The 26526-nt window shown below is 48.3% G+C and overlaps 1 protein-coding gene across 4 annotated transcripts in view; it reads left to right on the top strand.

Annotated features, from left to right (window-relative positions):
* CACNA1D (calcium voltage-gated channel subunit alpha1 D) overlaps window positions 1-26526 on the top strand; it is a 333155-nt gene that overhangs the window by 273308 nt on the left and 33321 nt on the right. For 2 of the 4 annotated variants that reach the window (XM_023189554.2, XM_023189555.2), the window contains 9 exons: window positions 8242-8325; window positions 16279-16323; window positions 16730-16858; window positions 19103-19168; window positions 20869-20960; window positions 22156-22315; window positions 22879-23006; window positions 23139-23235; window positions 26288-26390. In XM_023189554.2, the coding sequence (XP_023045322.1) occupies window positions 8242-8325; window positions 16279-16323; window positions 16730-16858; window positions 19103-19168; window positions 20869-20960; window positions 22156-22315; window positions 22879-23006; window positions 23139-23235; window positions 26288-26390 (904 nt within the window). The remainder of the gene's footprint in view (window positions 1-8241; window positions 8326-16278; window positions 16324-16729; window positions 16859-19102; window positions 19169-20868; window positions 20961-22155; window positions 22316-22878; window positions 23007-23138; window positions 23236-26287; window positions 26391-26526) is intronic. The other 2 variants (XM_023189557.2, XM_023189556.1) reach the window with 1 other exon arrangement.

The following is a 26526-nucleotide window of genomic DNA, read 5'->3' as shown; positions in this document are numbered from 1 at the left end:
TTGTTCTTGGTCTACAGCATCCTTTTTACCCTTTTAGGGAAGTGCTGGTACCAGCTGCAGACCTCTCACAGCCATACCATCTTTTGTTTGCTTAATTTAGAAAAATTTCACCAACTTTAACACAAAATGAGACATGAAATGTGTTCAACTGTGCTGGACGACTCAGCGCGTTGTCTCCTCTCTGGGAGGAAGTGAATTCAGTTCCCCACTTGTCAGTGGCTGCCAGATAAGGGGCAGTGTAGTTCAGTGTCAAATTGCATAGTTGTGGAACTGGACTGGATTCAAATCTCTACTCTGGCACTTACAGCTGAAACAATTTCCTTACTTCTCTGTGCCTCGACTTCCTCATCCATAAAATGAGGATGCTAATAGTGCTGTTTCATGGGGTTGTCATGAGGAGTAAAGAATTACCATGTACGCACTGCTTAACAGAGTGCCTGGCATGTAGCTCCACGCTGCAGACTGTCGGCCACTGCTGCTCCTACCCGCACCACCGCCTCCTCATCATCAAGCAAGGATGGTCCCTCACTCTAAAACCCTGGACAGAGGAGCCACATCAAGCCAAAATGTGGGATATTTGGCCCTCAGTTTCTTTCCCAGTACAGTCAGAAACTCTCAGAGTTAGAGATGACAGAGTTCAGTGACCCAGTTAGTTATCTCTGTGTAAGGTATCTGACGACACTGATTTAATTAAGTTAGACATGGATTATGAAATGGATGGTTTCACATACTCCATAGTTACATGAAATTCTAATTCCAAACTGTTCCTTTCTTTAATTTGAATTAATCTCTATGCAATCTTTGTCAGATCTTTGTGGACCAAAAAGAAAGGACATTTGTAAGTGATTAATTGGGGTGATTGCAGTGGGGTCAAATTTGGCACCTTATGCATGGCCAGATGTTATTATCTACTGTGACTTGTCCATATCTACATACATAAGCATTTCCTCCTTTTCCAAATTCATCTTAATTTCCTTTGAGATTTTGGTTTGCTTCCCTCTCACCTTTACTTCTTTGAACAATATTTGTCTGGACTGATGGAAAAGGTTGCAAAATAAGAACATTGAAGGTACTTGAGAAATGTGACATGGAACCTCTCTGTGGAACATTTCCCAGATACCTGGGCCGTGTCTTCCCTTGCCAGGTGATTAAGCTCGAAGTTTTCGAAAGCTTGTTCCAGGCTGAAGAGAAAGCACATTCACCCATGGTGTGTGTGTGTGTGTGTGTGTGTGTGTGTGTGTGTGTGTGTGCGCGCGCGCGTGCACGTGTGTGTGTGTGTGTGCATGTTTGTGCTTGCTCCCTTCAGCAGGCCAGTGCATTGACAGCCCAGTAGTGCACTGCCCAGTAGGCTGACAGTTGCCCAGAAGACCTCCAGACCTGGGAGGAGAGTTCAGTGGCGTGTGAACAGATAGGTGATACCAAAGGGAAATGAGTAGCTAAGTTATAATTAGTACTGATAGATCAGAGTTTTTAAATGGTTGATTTCCGCTGGAAATTGTACTGCTTGTAGTTTTACTCAGCAAGATATCTTCATAGCATTAGACAACCTCACATTACAATTGGGAGAGCTTTTAAGACAGTAGCAGCAGCATCTCCACACTTGAAGAGCACTGTTGCTGCGTTCCCCATGGCCAGGGGAGGTTGAGTTGATATCGTGTGCCTGGTTGAGTGGGAGAGTATCAGTTCACCAAGAAGCAATGCCCTCCTTAAAATTTTTCCTGCCCCTTTTTTCTTGTTCTTCTCTTTGGTGTTCACAAGCCCAGCCCAGGCAAGTGGTCTTTCACAAAGAAGCCAGGGAGGACTCCTCCCTCCTGGTCAATGGGGTAGTCGGGCTGAAGAACAAGGTTTTCGAGGCTGCAGAAGGAGGAATATTCTGAGGAGATGGCCACATGGGACCTCAGCCTTATCTCAGGAGAGCCTTTGTCTCATGGGAGGAGCTTTGTAACAGGGTTCCTCATGGCAGGGTTCTCCACCGAGTCAGGCACACCTTCTAGGAGGACTCGTCAGTATCTCTGTTAGGGGACACAGGATGGCAGGGTTTCAGTTGCTTCATAAAATAAATATAGAAAGTGAGGTAAGACAAAATTCTTACTGGTAGGTGAGAAGACATCCTTCTCCGAAGGAAGAGTTAAAGCTGAGAAATCTGACCTTAAGGACTTATTTCGTATAAAGGAGCCTGATGCAGAAACTGGGCCTCCTAAAAGAGCATATTTAGAGGGAAATGCCCTAAGGCCATGGGAGATGAGATGACCCAGCCTCTGCTAGCCCAGAGGGAAGTGGGAGGGGGACCGAGGGAGGAAACCCCACGCTGGGAGCCTCCGTGATGGAAGAGGCCATCTCATGGCGTGGGAAGAGGTGTTTTGGAGCACTGGTCAGGCAAGAGTGGAAGGTGGTTAGTAGCCGAAGCGCACAAGCATCCCGGAAAAGCAAGCAGGTGATTTAGCTGATTGTGGGTTCCCGAAGGGAAAGTCCACCAGCTGGGCATTGACCTGGTGCAGCCTAGGTCATACTTTCAACTTGGGGTCGACCGGGCCTCTGTAGGGTTTTCAAAAGCAGGCCCTAGTTTAGGTGAGACACAAGCCCCATTCTCCAAGCCTTTCCCTCCAGCTGCTGGAATTCAACAAGTTCTCTTGCTCCAAGGAGGAAGATTAACTAAGAAGGGCCTTTTTCAAAGTGCTGGCTACAGCAGGTATAGAGAGCACTTCTGTGGAGTAAGAAGAGCCTGGTCTGTCTGGGATTCCCTCTTTGTGGGATGTTACCATCTGGCGTTTCATCCAGGCTGCATTCTAGGCCAGGTTGTTTGCTGCGGTTACCGGCTTTCTCCATTGAGCCATACTTTGTTACCATCTTAGTCCTTTAAAGCATTTTGATCTTGATTCTACCCTGAAAATATACTAATTTATACTCCTAGTTACTTGGGCTGGAAAAAGTAAGGAAAAATTAGGTCTGGGGAAAGAAGAAAAAGTTTTGGTGCTGTCCTAATGCTGCTGTGCAGAGCTGATGCAGAATGGGCACTGGGTCCTCTGGTCCTGTCTGCCTTCAAGGGCTCTGTTTGCTGCTCCAGGGTCCCCTGCAGGAGTAAAGCTTCTTCATGATCTTCCTAGAGTACCTTTTCCACCTGCCAGAGAGAAAATCTGATACTGTTTTTTTCAGTTCTTCATGACTCCATCTATTCTAGGAGATTTACTTTTAATGGCAAATAATACTTGAAACCAAATATTACTGTCTTTAGAACTTTACGTTGGGCTTCTTGTTGGGCTCCATCCTGTCATTTTGACATTGAGGTTTCCCAGAGCCCTCTCCTGGTCCCCTTCTTGCCTGGTAAGATGCATACATGCCAGAACATTAGTGGCCACCTCTGTGGCATGCAGACCTGCACTGCCCTTCTCTCTCCTGAGCTACTATGCCTGGCTGCCTTCAAAATGGTCTCCCTGCCTCTGGCCTCAGCCCTTCTACCTACTCCCTTTGTAAGCCCAAAGCTGACCAGACCACTCTTGCAGTGATATTTTGGCACTGGCCACCTATTGCTTGAGAAAGCATATACAATTTTCTTAGTCAAATATTCAAAGTCCTCCATGAAGCACTGGCCCCTGTGTATTTCTGCCTCCCTGCCATTTCTTCTTCCCCACCCCATCCCAGGGTGTTGGCATGCTCGACCTTTCCCTGCCCACACGCCTCTGCCTGGATGCCCTGCTTCCTCTTTGTTATCGTTGAAGGCCTGTGGGAAGTGTTCTCTCCTGTGAGGCAGCATCCTCACCAGCCCAGCCAGAGCCAGCCCTCTCCTCTGCTCGTGCATCTGTTGGGGGCCTACTATGCACCATCGTTACCAACACTACTCCATGTCTGCCTCTCTGTTGGTGAGCAGCTGCTTGAGGTCTCAGGCTGAGTCTTCTGTCTCTGGCTCTGTGGTGCCTCACATGATGCCAGCTTCCTGGTGGTAGCTCAGTAATATTGGTGGAATAAAGAAAGGAATAAAGGGATGATCCTGGAGGTGCAGCCTCTGGTCATGAGATGATACCTGCTTTTCTATCGCAGGGTATCTGGGTAGAGTAGAGTGGAACACATCTTCCCTTAATCCCCCACTTACCTCTGGAAAGGCTTTCGCTAGTTAGAAAGCTGTCAGGCATAGTTTCTACCAAAAGTTGGCACTTTGCGTTATCACTTGGGTCAGATGCTACCCAAATAATCCCTGCCAGAAACAGGGAAGAGATCCGGCTGCCATGGTCAATGACAAAAGGCACACTATTTATATAGGCTTCTTCCAGTCTGCAGATGAGAGTGAATCTAGGCAGCAAAAGGAATCTGGACTTGGGCCACTTTTCTTGTTTCCCATTTGCAACCATTCCACAAACATTGCCCCCTTACCGTGTGCCACACCTGTGTCATATCCTGGCAAGAGGTCCAGGAATAAGAAGAGGTGTGCCTTCTGGGAACCCACTGTCCAGCAGGAGACAAACATTGATGGATGGTGAGAATAGGGTTCTTAGAAATAATGGTGCTTCCTGACCCTGAGGCCCACATTAGTCTGATTTATAATTTTAAGAGTCAGAGTCAGGAATGTTTCTGCGTAACACATATTATTGCGTGTGGCTGATTTGTTTGCTCTTTTCAGACAGGTAGAGCTGGACACAAAAATAATATAGAATTGACTGGTGGTTCCACCTGAGAGGTTCTGGCCTCAGAATTCAGTTGCAGGAGAACACATCATCATAGGCCAAGAGGAGAGAGCAGGGAGAGGGGCCCTCTGTTAGGAGTCATGTCTTGTCTTATCTTCTGGTTACAAAGGCAATATGGTGAAGGATGGGGAAACTGAGTCATGCCACTTGACAGTGATTTTATTAAACAAGAGGCTACTGAATAGGGAAACAGTATGTGGGAAGAATGGGAGGGCTGGCATTTTCTCCCTCCCCTGGACTCCTGTCAGAGCCACCTGGTCAGGGCCCGTGATTTCAGTCACCTGCCTCCTGCTTCCTAGATTAAGGGTGTCCATCACCCTTCAGTCTGTCAATCATTCTGATTTGGGCACAGTTTTGTGAGTGTAAGGGGTTTCTGGAGAGAGAGAGCCAATGAAGTTGCCAAAAATTTCCAACATCCCAAGGAAATGTTAAACCCCTATTGTGCTGATTTAAAGGGATTTTATCCATCACAGCACACCAGCATTGAGAATGTCTTATAGGCCGATGGAAATGGCCTGAAGGAGAGAACACTGATAATTCTGGAGAGAAGGAGAGAGGAGCTGTTCAGGAATAAAATCTCAAAGCCAGAGGCTGGCCTCCAGCACCCATGTGGTGGGTTTGGCCCCTGGGAAATGACATAAATAACGGAGAGGAGCGGTGCACACGGTACAAATGAAGGCGGGGCTGGGGCACACACCACAGCAGGTGGGAAGGGCGGACCCTGGGTCTCCTCCGCCCTGTCAGTACTCTGGAGGTCTAGTTGCTACTCATGACCAAATGTTTGATCAAGGTGTAAATACCTCCCTGGAGGGGAGGGGAAGGATCACTGCGCTTTCTTTAGCTTTTGAGTTACTCTTAACTCCAGGAAGAAAAGGGCAGGCTCTGCCCCTCCAAGTGTGGTCTGTGGCACTGCCACCAGTCAGAGAATTGCTTGTTATCCATTCGCAACAGGGGCTGTCAGCTCTCACACTAAGCACATTGATTCAGCTGGCTTTCTTGTTAGGAGACTTCCTGGATGAAGGAAACTCTGCTGTGTTCTCTTACAACCTGAGGCTAGCTCTTGATCTCACCTCTGACTGCTAGTCTAGACCTCAAAGGCAGCCCATCTCTGCTCAGTTTTGCCAGCCAAGAATCGTGAATTCATGCAAAGGAAAGCTAGAAAGCGTAAGCTGTGCTGTTTTTAAAAGAGATCTTCCCATTAGACTTTTATACATAGATCGTCAGATTTGGAGCTCACAAATTCCTTTGGTCTGCTGATAGATGGGCCAGGGAGGGTAGCAGTCAGTGAGGGTAAAATGGGAAAGAGGCACTGTGATTGTAGGGCGGGGAGAGAGGTGGAGAGTTGGTTAGAAACCACGGCGGTTGGGTGGGGGGATCTTACATTATTAAGATGAAATTTAAGAAGCAAACCCTGGCCGGGCGCAGTGGCTCAAGCCTGTAATCCCAGCACTTTGGGAGGCCGAGACGGGCGGATCACGAGGTCAGGAGATCGATACCATCCTGGCTAGCACGGTGAAACCCCGTCTCTACTAAAAAATACATAAAAAACTAGCCGGGCGAGGTGGCGGGTGTCTGTAGTCCCAGCTACTTGGGAGGCTGAGGCAGGAGAATGGCGTAAACCCGGGAGGTGGAGCTTGCAGTGAGCTGAGATCCGGCCACTGCACTCCAGCCTGGGCGACAGAGCAAGACTCCGTCTCAAAAAAAAAAAAAAAAAAAAAAAAGAAGCAAACCCTAAGTCAGTGTCGTAGCTCCCCCATAAATGCACCTGGACTGACGAACGGTGACTAGAATAAACGTCTCTACTCCAGCTGTTAGGACAGTCAGCACGTCCACATCTTCTATACTGTCGCAAAAGGCTCTGCAGTGGCTGCTTCTGGGTCTGCGTTTCATCACAAGTTTCTGGGACCTGACACCTCAAAGTACTTTTCATTCTGATTTTCTTAATGCAGCTCTAAATGTACCCAGTTGTAAACATGCTGGGCCCCGTTTTATATAATTTGTACCTGAATTTTCATTTCCAAAAAGTGTCCAGACTCTTTGGAGAAACACAGTCCGTTTATAGACAGAGCTGTTGATCTTGACAGCCAGTCCCTTGCCCCTTTGGCTCTCTGTGCAGTATCTCCCCACCTCCCTCTCCAAACGGGAGCTTCCCAGGGGTGTCAAGAGACCACAGGCACTCATTTAGCACCTGCTGTGCTGATGCTAGAAGAAGATGTAAAATGTCTGGCACATACATGTAGATTTTAAGTCACAATTGTGGGGATGTTGTACCCTCAAAATTGTTGTAAGATAGGAGGACCTGAACAAACAACCAGACAAAGCTGGATGACAGGCAGGGTACAAGTTGGTAGACAAAGGAGACATTGCACATGCCAAGCACTGACTGGGTTCAAGGCTCTGGCTAGATAATGGGGTTAGAGAAGTTGGGGGACTGAATATGCAGCACAGTCATCATCCCTCAGGGCTTTTGGTTGGTAGAGCTGCAGACAAAGACCCCACGTTCAGCCATCAGTACATAAGAGATTCAGAGTCAGCATGAGGGAGTACAGACAGCCGGGGCTGGGAAGGTTCCATCAAGGAGCATTTATCTGACCTTAAAGAAGGGTAAAGTTGAACAGATGGAGTTGGGGTTAGGCAGTTAGGATTGCAGAGACGTCAGGAGGTGGGGAGGAACCTGGTGCTATTTTTGCAGGATGGGAAGAACTCCTCTTAGCCTAGAGGGTGAAAAGTGGGAGGGAAAGAAAGCAAAAGCTGAGATGGAAGAAGGAGCCTGTTGGCTTCTGTGGAGGGCAGGGGAGCCCTTGGAACATCCTTTTCATTCCATCCTCTTTTCTACTATAGAACCTGCCTTGACTTTCCCCTACTAATCACCACCCCCACAACCAGGAGCCAGTGTCTCTGCCACGACACTGTGCCCCACGTTACCTGTGTCCCTGTAAGCCGTTATCTACCCGTCTGTGTCCTCTACACTGAGAGTTCTTTGAAGACAGGGACTTGTGTCAGTCATCCTGCCACAAGGCATGGCCTTTGTAATACAGGCTGGACTTGCGAGGACTGGAGAGCGTTGCTGGTCCCTTTGAAGGAGCACAGAAATGAAAATGTGTGCAATGCCTGGTGACAGTGCTCTTTAAGTGGGGTGAGTGGAGATTCTAAGGAAGGAGTCCATCAGCTCGTGAGGGTTTGGGATCATCCCTTTGGGTCCCGGGACAAGGTTACCAAAATGCCTTCCTCGGCCCTGCAGATATTCTGCTTGGTTTGGTACCACTCAGGACCATGAGTGTGTGTGCGTGTGCGCGTGTGCGCATGTGTGTGCGTGTATGCGCGTGTGCGTGTGTGTATGCATGCGTGCATGCGTGTGCGTGCACCTTCTCTCACACATTAAGGTGCACAACCACCCTGCTGTGCACCTTTCCACCAGTGGACAGTATTGTTACCTCCCCTTTGGCTTTCCCACTCCACCTGGGTGCCATGGGTGCGGCAGGGACTCGGATTCGCCCCTATATGGTCCGTGTGGCGGGTCATTCATACATGCTCATAAACGTCTGCCCTCGCCTGCTCTGTCCAGGGGTATTTTAGTGACGCCTGGAACACGTTTGACTCCCTCATCGTAATCGGCAGCATTATAGACGTGGCCCTCAGCGAAGCAGACGTGAGTATGCACCTGGCGTGGCCGCCACCTGTGTCCTCTCTCCTCTGTCTGTGCATACTCTGCTCCCTGCCCTGCAGTGGCATCACCTGGACAAGTCACAGATCCCAGTCACTTGATCTGAAACTAGGATTTCCTAATGAGAGCTGTAGGCAACAAGCGTTTCAGGGTAGAGCCTTATCCCAGGGCCTTTTGTAGACACAAATCACCTTTTGGAGGATAGGCCTTTTTGCAGCATTTACCCCGGTCACTAGTAGGCAAGGTAAGATAGGATGTCTCTAATTGTTTTCATTTGCTGTGTCAGAAGTGATACCCACAGTGGCGTATCTTTAACATGTTTATTTTAGGGGGATGTTTCAAGTAGCCGTGTGGCGCAATGCTAGAACGTTCCCCTTTTATAACACTGTCCTTTTCTTCTTTTTTCCTGTGGTGCTTCCTCTCCTCTGTGGCTTCTGAATGCTTGCCCTAACAGCACTATTTCACTGATGCATGGAACACTTTTGATGCCTTAATTGTTGTTGGTAGCGTCGTTGATATTGCTATAACTGAAGTGAATGTAAGTAGCAAACTTTGTGTCCTATATCGTGGTTGTTTTCATTCAGTCTGACATAGAAGAGACTAGAGGCCCTGCCCTTGAATCTCCACACACTTTAGAAATCCAGACACAAATTTATTTTGAAAGACTAAAGATAATTTGTAGTTTCCTCTATCTCACCCCAGCTCTATCTCCTTCCCCCGAGGAAGAGTGGGGAAGTCTATGTGGAATCGCCGTTTGGTGCGAACAGTATCTCAAAAGATCCAATTAAAGCTATGAGGGCTGGGAGTTAATTGTGTGTCCGTGTGAATGTTGTCACTCACCAGCCGTGTGACCGTGGAAGTCATCCGAGTGCTGTATGCCTCAGTCTGTCCAGCTGTACATGGAGTAACTGATGTGCACCCTTGTCCCCACGATGGTTCTGTGAGGGCACAGGTGGGAGACCCCACAGCCAGCTATGCCCTGAGCGTGTGGCGGCTGCTGCTGGTGCCCTCACCTGTACTGTGTCTGCTCCGAGTCTGGCTGGTGACACTGGTGAACGTCCCATGCCCAAAGGGGGATGCCAGCCAGTGGAAGGCTGCTTGGGGCCAGGGAAAAGAGGGCCGAGTGCGAACCAGGGAAAGGGGGTCAGTCCACGTTTGTTGCATCCAACAGATTCATTTGAGGGGGAACAAGGGCAGTAGCAGCATTGTAGATGGAGTGAACACTCTCCCTAGAAGTACTCTGAGCACCTTGCCCCCTGCAAGATCAAGAAGCATGAGAAAGGGAGCTTCTCCTTCCACCCAGCTCCCCTTGGGGCTGACCCGTGCCAGACAGGAAGGGCTCGGGTAGGCAGAAAGAGCCCTGTCTACCTGATCTGTTCCCAGTTCATCAGCAAGTCTTAGCGGGCATCCAGTGTGTGTGCCCAGGCTGTGCAGAGCCTTTCGAGAGAGTGGGCGGAGCACGGGGAGGGACTGTTGTGTGGTATTGGCTTTTGCTCCACAATGTCCAGCCCACCCCCTGCCCCTGAGGCTCTGCCTGGTGACATCTGCAGGGTTGAGGGTTATAAGGTCCATCCTGGTGCCCAGACAGCCTGTATCACACAAGGACTGTGAAATCCCTTTATGCCACCTGTCTGGGGCCATGCTGATCCTGGCGTGTGAATAGTAAGATAGCCACCAGCCTGGTAATCACAAGACCTGGCAGTTGCAGCCCTAGTTCCAAACCGACTTGGATTCCAGCTCCCTCACGGGCCAAGTAGGCTGAAAAACATCTGCCACCTTGCCGCAGATATGTTATAGTGATAAAATGATCTGAATATTTGGGAAAATGCTTGCTAAAAACCCCAAAGTTTTATGGAGATACAAGTATTATTCTAAGTGTAGATTATCCCTGTAATAAGTAAAATGGACTGTCAGAGACTGTGCCCATGAGGGTGTGATTTAAGCCTCGTCATGCCACGCTATGACAAGGCACTCAGAGGTATTTTGCTAGACCTAGGTATACACATATTCCAGCTTCTAAAGCCCAGACATGTAAATTCTACTTTATGTGAAATGTTCCATGTGTCAGCTATAAAATTGCCATTCATGATATGTAAATGATGCTTGGTTGTAAAATAAGCTGGTGCTAATGGGAGAACAGCAGGCCCCTAACTGGGCTGCCCTGAGCTCTCTCCCAAGTTTATGGCTAGACATCTGCCAGCTTAATCATCTCACAATGCAAAGTGCTTACAATCTACGTGGAAGTGTATGTACATGAAAATTCTGGAACATACCCTTCTGTGAGTCAGAGATGGTCTATAATGGAAACGAAAATACAATAAACTAGTAGCTCGGCATCTCTCCCTGGACTGCTCAGTGCTTCAAGTGCTGTGCAGGTGGTGGGTGTAAACACTTAGCTTTCGGGCACCAGGATGTGGCCAAGGTCTGTGCACCTGGGGACACCCAGCTTTCTCATGCCTGACCTGCCTGCTGGCTGGCAGGGGTGTAGCACCCACGTACTCAGGGACAGCACACGCCCAGCTTCCTGGCTGCCTCACATGTGCTGCAGGCTGGCCCTGCTCCTCCCGCTGCCCCTGTCCCCTGTGGCCCAACTTTGTTCCTCAGTGTCTCAGTGTTGCTGTGTTCACCTTGCACCAGTCAGGAAAAGGGCAGGTCTATGCTGAAGGTTCTAGTTAGCATTTGACATTGGGGTATCTGTGCAACACAGGCTTTCAGGGGGGCCCTTGTTGGCATGCAATTAAACTTCTCAAATCACATAGGCAGACACTCCCATAATGTGCTTTCAGTCAGTGACCTTTTTCCTGGTCAGCTGTGGCCCGAGACCAAATATATTCCTCAACCGTGGCAATGCCAGTTCCCTACCCCGGGCCAGAGCAGAACACCACCTTCAGAAATCTCAGTGTCTCCCTGCTGGGCCTTGGAACAGAGGGGTTGCTCGAGGCCACCTTCACATTTATTCCATCTTTCAACACACATTTCCCGGGCATCCACCACTTACAGGCTCTGGGCTAGGCTGTCGGGAGGCACAAAGATAAAAAAGGACTGGGTATCCTTAACCTCTGGTGTAAAAACATGACAGTGGGACTGTTGGTTCCGACACCTCACTCCCCTCCACATGTAGTTCCCCTGGGGAGCAGTGCACATCACATCCTCGGTGGCCTTGTCCCCTGAGCTGAGGGGTCAGCTGTCAGCTGGGCATGAACACCTTTGGTTCATCGTTGGCTGGTTGTAGCTGCCATAAGTCATCATTGTTTGCAATGTTTAACCTGCTGTGCTGTCTTCCCCAAACTCTGTTGATCTTTCTTTTCTGTTGCCTAATTGATTTTCATGTTGGTTTTATTTTTAGAAAATTGTAGCGGCAAGTATATATAAGCATATATACGGTGAAGTCGTTAAAGCAAAGCACTTCTAAAGACCGTGTGCTTGTTTTTGGCCTCCCCACCTTTGGTTTTCACTACGCTTCACAGGACGTGCTAAGGATTGGTTGCAATCATCTAAATTGTTCCCCATCCCATAGACTGTCATTTCCAGCCTGGGGCCATCTTGGTCAGTCACGCTTGGCTCTGTGACTTGCCAACATAGTCTTCCAGAATGAACGATCTGGCTGAGAAATGATTGAATTCAGCCTGAGTTTGTATTCTTTGCAAAAACGTTTTGGGTAGTCCTTTGCATGGTCCTGCCTGCATGTGCACCAGCCTGCTCTATCCTACTGTCCCCCTCCCATGTCCCCACACCTCACTCAGTTCCTGGTTTGGCAGCACTCGTGGACTTATCTCCATCACATTTGGTCCTAACCTCACCAGGCTGCTAAAATGTCACACTGTGCCTGGTGGGCTCCCTCTTGCTCCATCCGTCTTTGATGCCTGTTTGTTTCTTGAATGATGAAATGACCCAGCAACATATTGTCCCTAACCCAGGGATGGCTGTCACTGACATTTGTCTCTTCTCATTATCATTAGTGTCTGGGAGGCAAAACACTTGTTTAGAAGCCATGTCTGCCTTATTATTACTTACTTTGAAGGAGCAAGTAAAAAGTCATTAGGGAGCTCCCTCTCAGAGATCCAGGAATGGTCGCTGCCTTTTAAGGTGTGCCATTTGGACCAGGTGGCTGATAGTCTCACTCATCTTCTTTTTTTGACCCCACAGTAAGGTTGTGTAGCCCCCATTTCATATGCGAACCCTTTCCCAGGAGCCAGCTTAGCTGGGCACTGGGTTGTGGACACAGACCCAGCAACCCCAAATAAAGAAGCCCTCCTCCCAGAGGTGTTACCTGTGAGCTCAGAAATAGTCAGAGGGAAGCTCCCCCAAAAAACTGGCTTCTCCACAATGCCTGGGGTTCCCTGGCCCAGCTGTTCTGGGATGCTGGTTTGCTTCCTACCTGAATTAGAAAACTGCATCCTCTCAGCTCTTCCAAGCACAGATAGAAATTAATACAGAAAATGAAATGGACTGATTTCATTGATTTCACTTGGGAATCTCAGGGTCTTTTTGACTTCCACAGTTGCAGGGGGCTGCCCCAGGGCCTATGTGGTAAGAGCCTGCTTGAGAGCCCTGTAGGAAGAGGCTCGAGGGAACATCCGCAAAGCCCCAGGAATCTAAGGAGCTTTCTGGACCCTGACATGTAGTCCATCCTCCCGAGGCTAAGGGGCTGTCTCCTGTAGGGTTCCCAGTTGAAGAATGTGACATGTTAGGGTGGGAAGGAACTGCCAAGTTTGTCTTGTCTAAGCCCTGAGGTGACACTGGAATTCCCCCTATTGAAAACTGATTAGCAGCCCCTTGAGGCCGTGTTTGGAAAGCTACCTAGTGAAGAGTCCTTCCCCAGTCTGGTGTCTCCTAGGGGTGTCCAGCATAGCGTGGCCTACTTGCGTTCCAGCTCCACCAGTTCCCTTCATGTTCATGCGTAGCCTACTTGCGTTCCAGCTCCACCAGTTCCCTTCACGTTCAAGCCTCCTCCATCCCTTGTAAGGAAGATGGGGATGTAGTCTCATCTCTCTCTCTGCATCCGAGTACTAATCCCTCATCAACCCGAAAAGAACCCACTGTCCAGCCACAGCAGCCTGAGTGGGCTTTTGTAGTGACCCCACTCTGTATGGCCGCTCGAGATCTAAAGGGCATTAGCTAGTATAGGCCACCTGTTTACTACTCGGGCCCACTTTCCCCTGGCCCAGGACTGGAGTTCTCAGCTCTGGCAGCGCACTTGAATCACTAAGGAGCTTTTAAAATTCCCAACATGCAGGTCTGGTGCAGTGGCTCATGCCTGTAATCCCAGCACTTTGGGAGGCCAAGATGGGCAGATCACCTGAGGTCAGGAGTTGGAGACCAGTCTGGCCAACATGGTAAACCTCATCTCTACTGAAAATACAAAAGATAAGGCAGGCATGGTGGTGGGCGCCTGTTATCCCAGCTACTCAGGAGTCTGAGGCAGAAGAATCACTGATATCCTGTAAGCAGAGATGGCAGTGAGCCAAGATCATGCCACTGGTACTCCAGCCTGGGTGACAGAGGGGGACTCCATTTCAAAAAAATAATAATAATAACAAAATAAAATTCCCAACATGCAGATATGCCTCACATCCATTAAGTAAGAATCCCTGAGGTACGACCTGGGCTTCAGAGATTTTGTTGAAGATCCCCAGGTGGTTTTAGTGTGCAGACTGGCCTGAGAGCTGGCCTGCCCTTTTCACTGGGCTGACATTTGTCATTTGGGCAAAGCCATCCTCAGGGTTCTTTAAATTTGTAAGATATTTTGGCAACTTGCACTGTCCACCCGGGGCTGCCAGTCACATCCTCCCCTGAAGCAGCCCCCCATGCCCAGTGGTGCGTGGCGGGAGGGGGTGTCACAGGCACACTGGGGGTGCACGAAGCCTGGTGTGCTGTTTGCTCTTTCTTCCTCCCTCCCTCGCATGTTGCCCTGCCCTCTCCCTTTACAAATGCTGTCTCCTCTTCCCTTTCGTTCTTTTAAACAAGAGAATATTCATGGTTTGAAGTTCATAGTCCATAGGTTGTCACATTTCAAAGATATCAGTTGAAGAGATGCACACTTCAAAATTCAGTTCAGTCGCTGACTTTCACGAACCTTAAGGAAGGGGGCCATGAATGGCCTGTCAGACTTGAAGCAGAATAGGAAGAGGCACACAGGAGGGTCTTAGGCCGGACTGTGGCCAGGAGCGCCTTCCCTGACCAACAGGCCCCTTACTGTCTTGCAGGTCTGATTCGTAAGTCGTGCATGTTTCAGGATAACTGTAGAGCCGTCTCCCTCGTGCACACTGCCTGGTCCCCTGAACACAGGCAAGCAGAGGCGTGCACGCAGGCATACTTAGCATGCACACTCACAGCCCATACTCCAGCCAGGCAGGCAAGAGTGGAGCCTTCCTGTGCACAGCCTTAGTGAGAATGATGTGGAAGATGATGAGAACTTTAAAAAATTAGTTCCTTCATTTGTTAAGGTCTTAAGTTGAAAAACATTGTCTGTCCCTTTAAGGAGGTGATATTTCCTTTGAGATGAGCTAACAGAAGAGGGTAATAAAAGTAGCGATCCTGAGTTTTTTATAAACCCGTGGCAGAGTCTCATTCTGAGCATCCCAGGAGAAGCAAGGACCCCTTTTAAACTCTGTCAGAACCTGTTCCTCTTGGGTTCATAGTCACATTACTGAATTTCAGTTGTTCTATGATATGCTGAAACCCCTTATTTTCTGTGAATTTTGCAGAATTTCTCTTTGGTCTCAGGAGGTAGCTCTTGATGCTAGAAAGGCTTCAGAACTGAGCTCTTCCTTTCCCCAGATCTCCAGGGAGGAGGCCCTCGAGAAGTGCACACATCCAGACATGTACACATGTCCCTTAACTTTGCAGACACACTGTACAGAAAGCCTCCTTGAAGCCCCTAACCACAAAAGCCTCATTTCTCTCTGTTGGCTCCTGGTGACACCACTGAGGGGAAAAGAGAGGCTGGCACGTGCTGGCTCTGGTTCCACTGACTGTTGCTGTTTAATGTAAAGATGCCTCCTGGTGCTGGCTGGAGTTTGCTTCCAACTCCTCTGTGTTCTCTCAGACACTTTCTGAACACTCAGGTAGTGCCAGGCACCATGCTGGGCACAGAGTGGAGTGAGGCAAGGCCCATGCCCTCCCTGGGAGGGGTGGGGGTTGAGGGGCAGGTGAGCACCAGTCATTACAGATTCTGCATCCTGGGGCCGAGGGACAGGAGCGCAGCCAGACCCTGGAGGAGGTGGAGCTGCTGAACCTCAGCGGAGCTGGTCCTCTACTGTTTCTCCCAAAGACCCACACGGGGACCTGCACTCCCTCTTACGTGAAAGCTGTCTGAGCTGTGGGGCAGGCAGCGAAGGCTTCTGGAGGGAAGCCCGCCTCTCTCCTCCTTGCCGTGACTCAGTCTGTCCAGCTCTGCAGCAGCCCCGCCAGAGAGGCTGTTGTCAGACATACACCACCCAGGCGTTTAGTCTCATAGGAACAGAGTGTGGTCCAAGGGGGTTTGCGGCCCACAGGCAGGCACCACTGTTTGCCCCTCTGCTAGAGACATTCTGTTCCTCAGGGATAGGAGGCCTGCTGCAGAGTGGTTAGTTCCTGAGACCCACAGCCCCGACTAAGCCAAGAGAACTAGCCTCCTCGCAAGAAGCGGGGCAACACTGCAGCTGCCTCTAGGAAGAGTTGAGGTCTTGCGGTACTGCCTTTACTGGATGCCTGTCAGCCTGGCACAGCGTGTCCTCAGATGTGAACTAGAAAGTGGTACTGTGTCCATGCCCATGTCCGTGGCTGCCTGCCCTCAAGTCCACCTCCAAGGAGAGCCACTGGTGTTTTCTCAGGGAGGGAGCAGGCGTGGTGTCCAAAGACAGGAACCACACATTTTTTTAAAGGGGGAAATGCTCTCCGGAACCATTGACTCCTTCCTGGTTCATTAATGCATTTTCAATCTTTGATTTCTTAAAGCCAACTGAAAGTGAAAATGTCCCTGTCCCAACTGCTACACCTGGGGTAAGATCAGTGACTAGTCCCCAGGGGCTGGGCCTTTTCCTTGAGTTTATTTGACCATGTCGAGTTTTCCACTGGTTTTTCTGTATTCTCCATGATTGTCCTTCCAGAACAGTGTCTGCAGTGGTTTGCATTCATCATCAGTGTCCAGTACTCTTGACCAGCCCAGCATTCTCCTCTAACACAGTAGACTATGTGGACATGCATGTGCTGTGTGGACGCAGTTTTCCAAGCTCTGTGTTGTTAGCATGTAACTCTTCCTTTCATGTCATGCTTTTTAAGATGAAAAGGCCCTAGAATCACATCTTCAGTTCTTACCTCTGTCACCTTTGCATCTGTTGCTGTTTTTCTGAAAGTGTTGCATGTTCTACTTTCCATTGGGTTGGACCTCTCCATGATAACCCTTCAGAACTCTGAAGAGACCAATAGAATCTCCATCACCTTTTTCCGTCTTTTCCGAGTGATGCGATTGGTGAAGCTTCTCAGCAGGGGGGAAGGCATCCGGACGTTGCTGTGGACTTTTATTAAGTCCTTTCAGGTAAGAGCCATGCCAAGGACTTCTGTCTTTGTGTTTGAAGATCATATGTAAGTCAGTGATTGTCCCCACCCTAGAGGACCCAGGCTCCCCCTGTGTGGCCACTCTGTGGACCTAAGTCAATAGAAAACATGGAATGCTGGAGAGACCCAAATCAGCATTTCTTGGGTCACTCACATGGGATTACTTGTCTAAAGGAAACAGAAGAGAAAGCAGGAAGGATCCATAGCCGAGAGATCTGTAGCATTTCCAAGACTGAGAGCAGTGTGAGGCCTGCAGCCCTGCAGTGCCCCCGGGATGCCTGGTGGTGGTGTGTGAGGGCCGGGTCCCAGCAGACAGCCTGGAAGCCCAACGGCCTCTCTCTGACAAGGCTGCAACAGTGCTGTCTGTTGGCTAGTCTAGACACAAAGCAGAAACTACCACCTGGGCTAGCCACCATCACTGGGTTATCTTGCTCCTGACAGGGTCACAGAGTTCGAGATATTTAGGCATATACCATACCTCATTTGTCACCTCTTATTCGCCAGGCTGGTACAGCTTGGTTCCAGACTTTCCCAAGTAGAACCAGCTTTTCCTGTACCTGCCAGTACCCTGCCCAGATATTCTAGCCTTCTGGACTGATTCCATTTGGAAGAGAAGGTGTGGGAAATATAGATTCTTATGAAAAGGTGGACCCATGTAGGGAATTTGTGGATATCCACAAACATTAGAAAGTGAATCCTGCATCTTCATTTTTTAAAATAATTTAACTATTTTTCATTTGAAAGTTATAAATGTTTACAATAACAAACGAGGCTGTCCGAAGATATATAAAGAGAAAGTTCAGACTTGGCCCTCACCCACCTCTGGGGTAACCAGTGTTACCCTCCCAGTAAGCATTTGTCCCTAGTGGGTGGGATTTTCACGGGTAAAAGGGAGAAGGGACAGCAAGGGGGGTGGTGCAGGCACTCACAAGGGAAGTCACAGGTCCTGCTGGGGAGAATGAGGTTGGAGGAAGGTAGAGTGGGGGCCTCAGGCAGGTGAGCCTTGGACTTGCTAAGGCACAGAATCCTCGACAGTTATTATTCATTTAAAGTACCAAAACTTGGGAACAAACTGCTCTAAAAATAGATAATTCTGAGGTAATATCTCACTTTTTAAATAAATTCTTAAAGATTCAGTCTGCCACAGATAAGAAAGTCATGTTCCAGAGCAGCAGTTCATAAAAGCAGAGAAACTGTGCAAACAAAAATCTTAAACATTTGGCAATCTAGGAAGAAAATGTACTTAGGTATGTTGAGGAAAGCCTGAAATAAACCCTGTGGGACCCTGCTGAGCAGTCCAGCTGCAGGGAGGGCCAGGCTGGCAGGCACAGGTCAACAGCTGGCACAGGTCTGAAGGTGGCTGAGCGCCTGTGAGCCACTGACTTTCTGACAAGCTCTCTCGGATAGTAGTGAAAGCAGGTGCTTTAAGCATGTGTTCCCAGAATTACGCCTAACACTCTGGGCACCCTATGCAGGTGGACGTGTTGGTCACATGCGATGAGGTAAGACAGCAGTTGACAAACATTCGATGAAAGGACAGGGGCTCTGTCAAACACTTGTATTTGGTGTTTCTGAAGGTAGCCACACTTGGCGACCCCCCAGCTCGCTCCTTTTCTTCCCTGGCACAGCCCCCCAACTTAGCAGTTCTTTCAGAAGGTGTGCGTCTTAAGACAGGTATTTTGCATTCTACAGCCACAGCCAGAAAGTGGTTCTTCCCCTCTGACCCAGTAATTCCACTCCTAAGACTTCACCTTAAGGAAATACTTCAGCAGAAGCAAGGTGATTTTGCATAAAGATATTCCTTTGCAACAATATCTACAATACTACCCCCCAAAACATACCCACAAAAGAAAGTGGAAGTACTGTAAATGTCCAGTGTTCTGGAGTGGTTTGATCAATTGCAATTTCACCCAGAAAATCCAGTAATGAATTTAAGAATTATGAGAGTTATGTGTCTGTGTTGAAAATGTTTAGGATTAGGCTACAGGGTTAATGACCATGGAAAGCACATCCTGCCCGTGATATTGTAACACTGGGCGTGCATGTGGATGGTGTCATCAGGACTAAAGTAGCTGGGCAGGGCTGGGATTTAAACAGTTCTTCCTCACTGTCGATGTTCTTTCATGGTAGCACGTGGAATAGAAAGGAAGCATGTGGCCACTCATGGGTCTTCTCAGTCTGTGCCAGCTGGCCAGTGCTGATCCCAGTGCCTTTTCTCTCCCAGGCACTCCCGTATGTGGCCCTCCTCATAGCCATGCTGTTCTTCATCTATGCGGTCATTGGCATGCAGGTAAGCTCCAGCCATCTCACCCTCAGGGGCCCTTTCACTGGGTAGCCCCAAATCTGTGGCAAGATGTATCTTGACCAAGTGAAGTAGAAGCGCTGTGATTTTTTCAGCCAAATGCCTCTGCTGAAGCCATACATAGGAAGACGAGAAAGACACGGCTGCTTAGGAGAGAGCTCCAGGGGAGGCCCAGGCTCAGAAGAATGCAGCGAGGTTAGAATGCACCAGGAAAAATTGCATTTCATGGCAGAAGAATTCTGCTTTATCATAACAAAGTGAAATTCACTCGAAACTAAATATTTCCAGATGCTAAGACTGAAGAGAGAAGCATGTGGTCCCTCGTGGGTCTTTTCAGTCTGTGCTGAGCCATCACAGGGACAGAAGGCGGGTGCTGAGCCAAGTGCCTTTTGTGACCATTGTTGTGCTTTAGTAGCTCACCTTTAAAAAGAGGCGTGAAACTGAGCTCTTCTGTGACCCAAGCAGAGGGGCTACACCCTGCTTCCCAGTTCCTCCTGGGGGTGGGAAAGGGACTGGGCCTCCCTAACAGAGGAGCCCTAACACCACGTGGGTGGTGGGATAGGTTGTGGGTGGAGGGGGGCAGCCTCTAAGAATGGAGGCAGTCGAAGAGCCCAGGTGGCTCTAGATCTCTGCTGACAGGCTCCTTGCAGATTCTCCACGTGGGCAGGTGCTGTCTTTCAGGTAAAGGAGGGATGTAAGTGAGAAAGAAGTAAAGTGATTCTGTGATTCTAGGGGCAGAGAAATGGTAGTGCTTTTTTTTTTTTTTTTTTTTTTTTTTAAATCCTGAAAGCATAGAAGCATTTGCAGGTATCTGGGAATCTTACCAGGAGTTAGGAAACAAAAGTCAGCATACTTGAGCCTCTGTGATTCAGCAGCACGTGGCGCTGTGTGCCCTGGAAGGTCTTTTATCACATATGTTCTCATATAAAAAAGAGCCGTCTCAGAACTGCAAGGTGCATGGCACACACCACCCCAGATTCACCCAGCAGGCATTTGTAAGCATCTGCAGGCTTCTCTAGAATGTCAGTCTGCTTCCTAAATCTCACAAGTAAAACTCTTTAGTACCTTCCCATTGCCCTGGAGGTAAAGCCTATTCTTCTGCCTGGGGCTCACTGCCCCTGCCTGTTGGCTCCTGACCTTGTCTCCAGCCTCATCTTTTTCTGTCTGCTCATCACACATGTTACTTTCATTCCCTCGGTATCTATGCTGTTACCCTGCTCCTATGTACGTGGTGCTTCCTCCACCCGAAACACTCTTCACCTTTCTTACCACCTGATGTATCTTTCAGTTCTGAGTTTACATGTCACTTCCGCCTAGAGGCCTTCCCTGACCCAGCCCCCCAGCCTTGGGTAGATGAGCCTGTCTCATCTTCTCTGTGTATCTGGACCACCCCAGCATCATCACTGGGGTTTGATGTTGCCTGGCTACCTTTGTGTCTCTACCCCAGGGTGGGGGATCCTCAAACGTGAGACAGTGCCCCTCTGGAGCACCATGTTCCCAGTGGGTAACCTGCTGCCTGGCACATGGTTGTGCCTGGCAGATCTTTGTTGAATGAGTGAAGTGCCAGGTACCATGAGAAAACCCTAGTTAGTAAAGATCAAACCTGAGTTAGTTCTAAATTCACATATGGATTTTTTTTTTTGCATGACGAAATCTATTCTCTTTTTCCTAACAACTTCTCCACCTAGATGTTTGGGAAAGTTGCCATGAGAGATAACAACCAGATCAATAGGAACAATAACTTCCAGACGTTTCCCCAGGCGGTGCTGCTGCTCTTCAGGTGACTGCAACTGGCTTGGGTGGTGCTCCTGGGCAGGGGTTGTGAGTCTCCTGCTAAGTCCGGGTCCAGAAGGACGGAGGGCACAGGTTATTAAAGCAGCGTGCCTTTTCCAGTTGACTGTGACGGCTTTTTGTTTTTGTTTTGTATTCTTAAACACAGACCCTAGCATTTCAAACACAGGAATTTTGTTGGATTGTTAAAACTACTGTGGTAATCCCGATTGTGGCTGACATAAGGTTTATTAATTTGGGAGTTAGGAGGGCTACTTAGGCCACCTGAAAAATTGTAGGATGTATATTTATGCATGGAGGCATGCACTTAAACACGACCAGGAAGACAGAAACTTAGCAAAAATGTCGAGGCCTTTTGCACAGCCAGTGGAGAACATCCTAAGATGTACAATTTCAGATTTTATGGGATTGCTTTAACTTTGTAAAACAAGCTGCCTTCATAGTGAGAGAACTTTCTAGCGATCATGAAGTATTTCTAATGACTCTAGTGACTGACAAGTCATTTGCCAGTTAGGTGGTTTCCAACTCTGCCTTCAACAAAATTGAACAGAGACTTAAGTTGTTAAGTATTTTGGTCATTAAAAATTAATAGGCCAAGTGCAGTGGCTCATGCCTGTAATCCCAGCACTTTGGGAAGCTGAGGTAGGTGGATCACTTGAGCCCAGGAGTTCGAGACAAGCCCAGGCAATATGGCAAAACCTGACTCTGCTAAAAATACAAAAATTAGCCAGGTGTGGTGGCGACTGCCTGTAGTCCTAGCTACTGGGGAGGCTGAGCCCAGGAGGTCAAGGGTGCAGTGAGCCACGATCACACCACTGCACTCCAGCCTGGGCAACAGAGCAAGACCTTTCTCAAAAAATAATACTAATAATTAATTATTGTTAATTATACAAATGTTTAAAGTAGAGAAGACACAAAACTAAGCATCCATTTATTCGAAGACTATTAGTGCACTTGCATCAGATGATGGCTGTAAATCCAAGGGAATTGCAGCAGGACCTCCAGTTACTGTGATGAGTTATACTTGAAAATCAGTAGGAATTTCACATTTCCATTAATTCAAATTGGATTCGCTTCAAATGACTTAGGTTGTTCTCTAATTATGAGTTTTTCTCCCCTAAGATCTGAGCTTTAAATTCCTTCTTTCCTCCACTAAAGCCCCCTTTGTTCTTCATCTGAAAAAGGTGTGCGACAGGTGAGGCCTGGCAGGAGATCATGCTGGCCTGCCTCCCAGGGAAGCTCTGTGACCCTGAGTCAGATTACAACCCCGGGGAGGAGTATACATGTGGGAGCAACTTTGCCATTGTCTATTTCATCAGTTTTTACATGCTCTGTGCGTTTCTGGTAAGTGATCAACATAGCTCCCCCTCTCAATTTACAGATGCTTATGTAGCATTCAGTGTTCAGACCAGTGACCTTGCCCCATCCCATCGCCTGAGGACAGTTGATGTGGATGAGCACTCTGGACTCCATTTGGCAGCTGAGGGCTTTTGTTTAACCAGTTGTGTGTCACTGCCGCCACCTTTGTAAGCAGAGATTTGGTGCTCGATAATAGGCTTGGAGCAATTACCAGTCACTTTAGCTTCTTAGCGTTCCTTTCTAAAATTTCAAAACCAGTGCATATGGTGGTGACTTTTTAAGAGTGTGAATTATTTGGTGATAATGACATTATAAAACTGCAATGTGTTTCAGAAGGCCTTCCTTCCCCAGGACTTAATTAAAGCCATTCCAGAAAGCTAGAATCACACTCTTTTCTTAAACATTCTCCAAATAGAAAGTTTTTTTTACAACTTCTCTTGGAGACCGGGGTCCCCATGTTTCATGTCCATGTCATGAGAAAGCCTGTGCTCAGTTCTAACCCAATCCAGCTGCAGCTGAAGTTCTTCCCTTCCAATTTCCTTTTTCAGATCATCAATCTGTTTGTGGCTGTCATCATGGATAATTTCGACTATCTGACCCGGGACTGGTCTATTTTGGGGCCTCACCATTTAGATGAATTCAAAAGAATATGGTCAGAATATGACCCTGAGGCAAAGTAGGTTGAAAAAGATTTGATTTGGTGTGTGGGGGTGGATTTTGGAATGTCAGCTGTGATTTTTGTGGACTGGACTGAAAGTTTGGGCCAGTTGGTACTGTTCCTGTACCTCACATTGTATTTTACTTCCAGGGGAAGGATAAAACATCTTGACGTGGTCACTCTGCTTCGACGCATCCAGCCTCCCCTAGGGTTTGGGAAGTTGTGCCCACACAGAGTAGCGTGCAAGGTGAGTGTCCGACAGCCTCTCTTGTAGAAGCTCCCTTCATTCAACAAACACTTGTTAAGTGACACAACCAGGCCTTCTGTCAGGTGCTCGGGATGCAGAGATGGATAATATGTGGTTCCTACCTCTGGGGAACTCTCAGTTTTGTAACTGTTTGGACACCCTGTCAGGAACCATCAGAAGAGGAAGGGAATTCTGTAATTTGTCATTGGGTGGATGGTAGGGAAGGCGACATTTCAGTCAGGTCCGGAAGGAACCTAGGAGTTTGTCAGAGGCAGGAAGGGCTCTGAAGGAGGCAGGAGAATGGACATCATAATGACAAAGGGTGAGCCACTGGGTCACCCTTTGGCTAGGACATAAGAGGAAGTGTCAGAAGGCCCCAGGCACAAGCTGAGCCTTCTCCAACCTGCTGAGGTCCAGGAGAATGGGGAAGAAACACGAATTTCAGGTTTCCGTGGTAGGAAGTTGGCTGTTGTCAATGGAGAAGTAGACCTGAGGCAGGGGGAGCAACCAGAAGAGCTGGAATGAAGGCAGCAGAAGTGGGAAGAGAGAGGAGCAGGTCGCTTGGAGATTCACTTGGGATGTGGAGCAGGGAGAACTCGGTGGCCTGGGTGAGGGGAGGGGGATGCTAGGAGAGCGTATCTCCCAGCCTCGGCAGTGGCGGGACACGGTGCTGTGTGTTCCACACGTCCCCTCTGCTACAGAGCTTTGTGGCCACCACAGGAGATGGGGCCCCTTTCCTGGCATACCAGGCTCTAGTCTCTCAGGGATGGATCCAGATCTCCCACTGCAACCCGGTTCTGTGTTTCCATGCCAGAGCATGCTCTCAGGAACCCTCAATGAGACTTTTCCTTCCACAGAACTCACGGTGCAACAGCTTACATTTGTTGTAGAAACAAAAAAGGATTTCCCTTTTTCAAGGAGAAATGCAAAATTTGCCTCTTGAAACTCCGCCTTCTAGAAATTCATCCAGTCTGTATAGTAACTAGTTCTTGCTCCTCATGGATCCAAGGAGATCCTGGGGTCAGGGGTTTTACCACTCCAGGATGCTGAGTCAGCTCTAGACAGAAACCAAAGTAGCAGAACAGAGTCTAAAATATGTTTCAGACTCAAAGAAATCCCTGAGCCAGATGCATGTTCCCTGCCCTGAAAATCCAGAAAGCCCTCTAGGCGAGTCCTTAGGGTTCTTGCCTCTCTTTAGGCTGGACTCTAGATATAGAAACAGAGCTTGACTTTTTTTTTTCCCATAAACTTCCCAGCACTGGCCTCTTTTCTGCTTTCCAAGAACAGTGTGGGATCCAGTTCACTGATGTCATCTTGTGTTTAAATTTCTAGATCCTTTTACATAAAGCTTTCAGATGTTTTGAGGCACAGTCATCCATTTTGCTGACTCAGGAACTTGCCAGGAAAAGTGAATAAATGTCCAGGATTTCCTGGCTGCCTGTGCTGGTTTTGGCGAGGGGGCCGGGCGTTAGTAGGAGGACTAGGAGTTTGGGTGGGATTAGACCATGCAGACACAAGATTCCAATTCATCAATATGGAAGAGAAAAAAAGTCTTTTCTTTTGGAACATGCTGTTAACAAAAAATAAGAAGTTTTTAAGTATTACCAGATCACCATTAATTTAGTGCTTGCCATGTGCCTCACTCAAAACTCTTGTGTCCGTGAGTCCTTTAATCCTTGCAAGTTCCCATCATTGGGCATATCATCTGCATTTACAGGTTGAAGTGACTGGGGCCTAGAGAGGGTGTACCTCACCCAAACTCTTTCCAACTCTCATTGCTGGTGTTAAAGGGATCAGGATATAGAAGACGAGTGGGGAGCATGGATCCTGCTCTGAGAGACCAAACCCTGGGAGAAGCCACACAGACTCATGCAAAATGCTGCAGGATGTACGTGATGGTCTCACTAGGCAAGGTCTGAAGGACACTCCCTGAGTTGGGAATAGTCATGGATCCTGTTGGTTGAGAACCTAAGTCCCAGGCCCTGTGCCTGGCCCATTGTATCTTACTTCCTTTAACCCTCACAACAGCTTTAAAAATGTGCCTGGAGCTGGGCGCGGTGGCTCATGCCTGTAATCCCAACATTTTGAGAGGCCGAGGCAGGAGGATCCCTTGAGGCCAGAAGTTCAAGACCAGCCTGGGCAACAAAGTGAGATCTCATCTCTAAAAAAACAAAACAAAACAAAATGTTTTGTGCCTGGAATGGAGGTCTGATCCTAAGACCTCCATTGGGATTAATGAAAAAAAGGAGAAGTCTGTTTGAACAGTGAAGTTTCACAGTTTAAAATACAAAATATATCATCGGCATGTCAGCATCTGTATTTCATGACTCAACGTTTGATCTTTGTCATCCCAGAGTCCCCCAAATGATAGGTTGTATTAATCAGGGTTCTCCAGAAGAAACAGAGCCAATACGATGGATATGGAGGTGTATATGTATGTGTGTGTGTGTGCGTGTGTATTTGTGTGTGTGTGTCTATATACACACACACACAGGTTTATCATGGGGAATTGACTCATGTGATCATGGAGGCTGGGAAGCCCCATGGTCTACCATCTGCAAGCTGGAGCCCTGGGGACCTGGTGGTGGTATCTGAGTGAAGTTCTGAGAACCAGGGGAGCCCATGGTGTAAGCCTCAGTTGAAGGGCAGGAGAAGACTGATGTCCCAGCTTAATCAGGCCAGTAGAGAGAGAATTAAATCTTCCCCCACCTTTTTGTTCTCTGTGGGCCCTCAGCAACAGGATGAGGCCCACCCACATTGGGGAGGGCATTGCTTTACTCACTCTACTCACTCTACCAATTCACATGCTAATCTCATCTGGAAACACCCTCACAGACACACCCAGAAATCCTGCTTAACCAACTGGGCATCTCGTGGATGTCAACTTGAAACATAAATTAACCATCATATGCATACCCCCAAATGGCTGTTGAATTGAATTGAGGGTTAACTAGAAAAGAGATGAGTGATACATGGAAAATAAACATCCAGAGGGATATGGCTGTGGTCACTCATTTCCTTTCTACAAAGAAACTTTCCTTTCTTTTTACAGAGATTAGTTGCCATGAACATGCCTCTCAACAGTGACGGGACAGTCATGTTTAATGCAACCCTATTTGCTTTGGTTCGAACAGCTCTTAAGATCAAGACTGAAGGTAAGCATTCCCTGCCAGCAAGACAAGATGGCAGGAAAGGAAAGAGACAGCACATCCCATCTTGCCTTCCTCATCGGGGCCTTTTCTTGGCCAAGGGGAGGCCCTGGGGAAGGGGCTGGCAGGTAGAGTGGAGATG

This window comes from Piliocolobus tephrosceles, chromosome 2 (assembly GCF_002776525.5).
Source record: "Piliocolobus tephrosceles isolate RC106 chromosome 2, ASM277652v3, whole genome shotgun sequence".
Classification (NCBI taxonomy): Eukaryota; Metazoa; Chordata; class Mammalia; order Primates; family Cercopithecidae; genus Piliocolobus; species Piliocolobus tephrosceles.
Note: the sequence above shows the minus strand (reverse complement) of the source record. Positions and strands in the feature narration are given on the sequence as shown.